The sequence below is a fragment of the Erpetoichthys calabaricus genome, chromosome 5 (assembly GCF_900747795.2).
Source record: "Erpetoichthys calabaricus chromosome 5, fErpCal1.3, whole genome shotgun sequence".
Lineage (NCBI taxonomy): Eukaryota > Metazoa > Chordata > Cladistia > Polypteriformes > Polypteridae > Erpetoichthys > Erpetoichthys calabaricus.
The window spans coordinates 133,619,536-133,625,664 of NC_041398.2; the positions used below are offsets into that span (position 1 = coordinate 133,619,536).

General features: G+C 37.5%; 1 protein-coding gene across 1 annotated transcript; it reads right to left on the minus strand.

Moving 5' to 3' along the window:
* Window positions 1-660: 660 nt before the first annotated feature.
* LOC114651940 (fibroblast growth factor 20-like) lies at window positions 661-5,575 on the minus strand. Its single transcript, XM_028802045.2, has 3 exons — window positions 4,773-5,575; window positions 3,878-3,981; window positions 661-1,768 (listed from the first exon to the last, which is right to left on the minus strand). The coding sequence occupies exons 1-3, from the start codon at window positions 5,041-5,043 to the stop codon at window positions 1,523-1,525; spliced, it is 621 nt and encodes a 206-aa protein (XP_028657878.1). The 5' UTR covers window positions 5,044-5,575; the 3' UTR covers window positions 661-1,522.
* Between the last annotated feature and the right edge of the window lie 554 nt (window positions 5,576-6,129).

Genomic DNA, 6,129 nt, shown 5'->3' on the forward strand with positions numbered 1-6,129 from the left:
TGGGTACAAGGCAGGAAAAGACCCCTGCAGCACAACGGTCCAGCACACAAGCCCACATACATGGCCAAATTTGATCTGGCAGTTAACTTAATACATGTTTTGGGCAGAAAAACTGGAGTACCCAGAGAAAAACACCAGGCAAACATGGAGGGAGAATGCAAAGCCCACATGGGTGATTAATGGGAGGGGAATTTAAACTCAGAATCCTAAATCTATGAGGAACCAGCACTAACCCCTTTTACGAAATTATGAGGGACGTTCAAAAAGTTTCCCCACTTTTATATTTTCGTTGGAAACTGTGAAGGGGGGGGGGGGGGGAGTTTTAATTGGGCATTGAAAAGTTGGCATGATGTTGGGAAAAATGCTTTGCAAACGAAGGCGATTATGTAGAAAACTGATTTGGTTTTCAAATTCTTAATAGAGTTAAAAAAAATCTATAATTTATATTTTAAACTAATTTTTAAATCATTTTGTCAGAAAGAAAGATCCTTAAATACCAAGAATAATAATTCATGATGAAACTCCCATTTTTAATGTAACTTATCTCAAACTTCTGTTCCACCTGTACCATAAACTGCAAGGTCCCAAGCAAAGTAATAGCACAACCAATCACCAATCTATGGAATCCATGGAGGTCATCAAAACACAAAACAAAAAAACTAAATAAAAACATATCACTTTAATTTCCTTCTCAGTGTGTACTGCAGGGTGTACAAATCATTTCAGATCTCTTGTTGCCTTTGGAGTGTTTCTGAAAAAAAGACAATAAAAGGAATACATTGCAAATATTCTACACTACAATCTGTTAAAAATGTAACAAAAATAGTATTTCCATCTGCTTTTTTTTCATTAATATAGCCTCTGAGTACATTGTTGGCACAAAGTCATGAATTAATGTTTTTTTCCAGTGTATATATAGAAGTAAAAATATACTCTTCAATAAATAAATATATAAAATAAATAAATGTTATCATGAATTGCATAAATAAGCCTACTGTAGAAAGGTATAGCTTTACTAGGAAATTAATCCAGTAAAAAAGTTCATAATTTGCATTGAATGGGTGGGTTTCCACCCGAGTCCCACACTTCCTTCACAGTTCGGATTTTCATTGCAGAATTTAGAAGTCCGCCACAGCTATAATAAAAAGGCATTCATTCTGCAGGCATCATGTCCTTCCACTGCATTAGCATTAACTACTCCCCTGTCTCTGTGGGGGTTCTAGTACAACGTGGCAAAACACAGTTTCCAAAACAGTGGGGGCATGACTTACTTATCAATTTCAGCTGGTCTACCTCATGTTGCAGGATCACTAGAGTGGATCAGGATTCGTCTCTTTTTTTCCCTTAGCACTTGTTATCTCTTGAGCAACTTCCTGCCACTTAAACATGATTACGTCTCCCAAACTTTAGTTTCCTGTGGGAGATTTCAGCTGCTTTCTGAAGGTGACTCTTTTACACCTTGCTTCCATGGAAACATGGCTGGAGGATATCTTCTTTATTAAAAAGAGTTATAAGGTATCTCTCAGCTGTATCCTAACACATCTCTATACAGCTCTGGAACTTTTTCCGGCTCCACAGGTCTTGGCAAAAAGTGTGTAAACTTTTGATGTCGTCTGGATCTAGTCCCATCTCTTGGAGTCCCATCTTTGTTTAAAGCCACAAAATATCGACCCCCTTTGTCACCATGCTTGTAAAGATTAGACGAGTATGTGTTATACCAGTTTTCTTCAAACTGCTCTCTGAAGACGCATTCGGCTGTTAGTCTCTCCTAGATAAAATAATAATAATACATTGTTAATTATGTATTAAAAGTAGTCTTGCAAAAATCTTTCAGAGTGAAATATAATGCCTTCAAGAAAGTGTGTTCTGTATGCACTTTTTATAAAAAGTTTTATATACATATAAAATTCATTATTAAAAAACAGTATACATATTATACACAACAATAAGTAATCTAAAAAATGTAAAACTGCATTAGGTTTTTGCGGCAGGATTAAGAAACACTGCTAGATTGTCTATGCAAATGTTGTGTTGTATGAGATCATTTTATTATGCAGTATCTCATTACTATGGTGTATACTATTGCAGTATCACTGGCTGACGTGGGGAATAAGGCTGGCAATATTTCAAAACTTGTATATGGAAATAAGAGCAAATAAACTATTTTATTATTGTATGAGGTTCTGTTTTTATGTTTTTTTCTTTACGAGCTGCTGAAAACAAGCAATGGAACTGTTGTGCAAGCAAAGCAATTTCTCAAGACGTTTCACCTTAAGTTATTTGAATACTTTTGGGAAATTACATTTGTAAAATAAACTACACAAGTGTCATCTTACAGATGTAACATGGTCACACTTCCCATTTGCTGGGATCTTAAAACACTGTAAATCAATTATAAATAAATAAGTAAATTCTGTGTAAAATAATTTTAGGAACTTTACAAATTGGATTGTCTTCTCACACTATGACAATTCTTGTGTAATACTGAAGTATGAAATTAATGAAAGAAACTCCCAATAATTTTCAAACTTGGATATACAGTATGCAGTGATTATAAACATGTGCCACCTGCTGGTACTACTACATAGCTACAGTGTATAGTAAATGGAGCTTATAGCAACCCTAGCCAAACCCACAGAAGCCACAGAAATCTATGTTTCACCTGCCCTTACTATTAATATATAACATTATATTGTCAAACTGCTTAATCCAATTGAGGTTCACAATGGCCTACAACATAACCCAGCATCATAAGGTACAAGGTAGGAATCAGTTATGAACGGAGCACCAGGCTGACTCAGTTCATTCATGCAAACACCCATGTGGCCAGTTTAAAACAGCCAATGAATATACCATGCATGACTTTGGAACTGTAAGAGAAAAATCAGAATACCCAAAGAAAATCCCATGCAGACACTGGGAGAAGATGGACACCAGCCACAATCGGACTTGAGATTCAAACCCAGGACACTGGATCTGTATGCTAGCTGCTGTACTAATCGCAGTGCCACCACTAAACAGTGTATACATATTTTTAAAATTACCCTATGGATAAAGTAGACTTAATAAACAAACAATAGATAAATGACTATTTATGGCAAGGCTCTTTACTAGAATTTAAATGGCAAAAGATTAGAATTACATGCACTGTTACATAACAGTATTTATATGTTTCTTTTTTGTGCCTTACCTATGAACAACAGGTTAACAGTGACATAACTAAAGTCACCCTCAAAATTTAAATACTTTGGAAAGTTTAGTACTATTTGATAGATTTTGTTATTTTTATATATTTAAAAGTGAATACAATATTTTTTTAGTCAGAGTCTGTTTCATTACACATTTAGCTTTTTTCCTTGCTAATGGGAAAGGACCACAAAACACTTGATCAGCTAATAGAGACAAATACATTTGTATAGCATATATATTATATTATTCAAACAGCTTGAAAGGCTGTGTATATGTGAATCCTGAAGTCACTGAGCAGTTTCATCAAGATAAAAATTCAAAGGTTTTCTCATTGTGAGCTCACATTGTACTGGAGGTAGTGAAACTAAAATAGTTTACACAGGGAGAGAGTGTTTTCTGTGAAGAAGCACAGAAGATTTTTTTCCCCAGTCTTAAAAAAATGGGAAAATGTTGAAACTTGTCAGGTGTTGTTGCTTTTAAGTAATGTGGAATGAGAATGTAGTCAAGGTATTAGAACATTTTAGAAATAAATCCACCAATCAAAAAAAGTTGGAATGTGTTTGGAATAAAAACATTTTTAGGAAAAATGTATTTTGAGTATGGTTGAGGAAATGTGAGGATGCACTTTTCAAAATGAAATGTAATAGTCAACTGAACGTATTCATTTTATATATAAGGAAATACTCACTGAGCCATAAAGTTCACCCTTGTCATTCATTCCCAGGTAAAGGCCACTGTCCACCCCGCGTATGCTGACCAGTCCTACTGCGACGCTTAAAAACTCCAAAATACCTGGAAAAAAAGAAATCCATAAATTAGCTCATCATTATATATGTTCTTTCATAATGAAAGCGTTCGACCCACCTCCATAAAGTACGTTTAGCACACTAGACCAAAAGAAACGCACAAATCAAAATTTTGTAAGTAAAGCTCCGGTCAAAATTAGAGCACTTCTATCCATTGATTAAGTCTTAAGTAACAGGCCGACGTGACATTTAAAATACGGGTCGCTGGATTAAATCGCAGCATCTTTCTCGTCGCTTCTACGCCAGATTGTATCTTCACTACGTGCGGCACTAATTAACTCTATAAACAATTGAACGCATGTTGCTCAGCATGGGGGACGCATAGTTTCAGCAGATGCGTGGTATGTCACAAATAATTTGCATGCTTGTCAGTCATAGCGCAACTTTGATTTTATAACAGATAAGTGCAACTTTGAAAAGATCGCAGTACAAATAAGAAAAAAAAAGTAAATCGATGTCCTTCGAGAGACTTAACCTTTACATAAATCGTAATAAACCAGTGACTCAACCAACAAAGAAGCCACATCTAACAGGAGGAAACGTAACGGCTGAATAAAGGCAAAAATAAAGTTAAAAGCCATGACCGCAGATGTTTGATCTTCCACAACAATTACTCATAAAAACAGTCGAACTGGTTAAATGTAAAAGGTACAACATGACAAATGCGTCCTCGCCCACCGATATTTCACTATCATTTTCCCCATTCTACTTATGCGTGCGATGGGTCCTAAATATTGACAGCTGAACGGAATCATGTTAAAAATGCATAAACCTCACCGAAGCGACTGTGGTCTTTACGTGTCCCTTGCACGCTGCCGTCAGGGTGTATCTCCAGGTGGAAGCCTGTCCTGCAGTAGAGCTGCCTCCGGCGCAAGGTTCCCTGCAGGTGGGAGGCTGACGCGCTCCGGGACAGTCTTTCGGCTTGTGCCAAGTGATCTCCTATTAGAAAAGGGCCGTCTCCGGCAGGAGGTAGCACAAAATGAGAACCGACGTGTCCAAAGCTTTCCAAACCGTTGAAGAAACTCCCTAGCTCGGCCAAAGGAGCCATGAGAAATAACGATCGCTTCCAGGTGAATCGGGCTGTCGCGTGATTGTAGCCTGTAAGCCAAAAGCAGACAGGTCTGTGATCGAGGAAGACTGTTCACATCCAAACACTTACACGGCCAGTTCCTCTTTGAGAAAACACGAAGTTCTGAACAAATTATTTTCGATGCGATGCAATTTACAGCCTCCGTAAGTATAACTTTGTGGAATCTGAGGGCTTCTTCCTTATGAGTGAGCACTGCTCACGAAGATCTCCAGCTTGTGTCGTCTCTGAATAAACGGATCAGATTAGCCTCCTGTTTAAATACATAGCGCGTGTAAGTACCCCCTTGACATATGCAAATGAGCTTCAACGAGCCTCGTTTTTTGAAATATTACTCCCTACTATCATGAGACCTTTTGATATTAAAATTAACTCGCACGAGTCATTACGTAGACCTGTGCTACTTATCACCTCTTCTGCAAGCTTTGAAAAGATGTTTGCAGCTAGAAAGGAGCAATTTAAAGGTAAGCAAGAGCGGCTGTTTGAACAGATGAGAAAGCGAGTTTTGAAATGAGACGCTTAAGCATGAGATGCGTAAATAATGTGTACGGGTAGCAGGTGCAAGAGGAGGTAAGGGGCGGTGCCACCAATGTAGAGCTCTGCCCTGCCGGGACGCGGGCAAAGGATCAAGAAGCCTTACGTGCGTGTGGGGGTGTGCTGGTGGGTGGTAATGTGGAGAGTCCCGTAGCAAAGCTAAGTAATGCATCTATAAAACACAAATCTTTCTTTCTTGATTGCTTGCTTTCTTTCTTTCCCTAATATATATATTATTATTATTAAAGCATATTAAGCATATATTATAACATTTGAGAAGTCCTTGTAATAACATGGTAAAGAGTGCAAGACATTGATATATATAAACTAAATTATTGCACTACAAATGTCAATATAATGTATTTATCAAGCTGGTACAGTGACAGAACTGCCCTCAAGGCTTCATAATCATGGGATCAAATCCTGGCATGGTCGATGCCTGGCACACGTGTGTCTTATGAGTATGTGTACCCCAAATGTGCTCCCAAATTCCAAAGACATTCAGATAGGTAA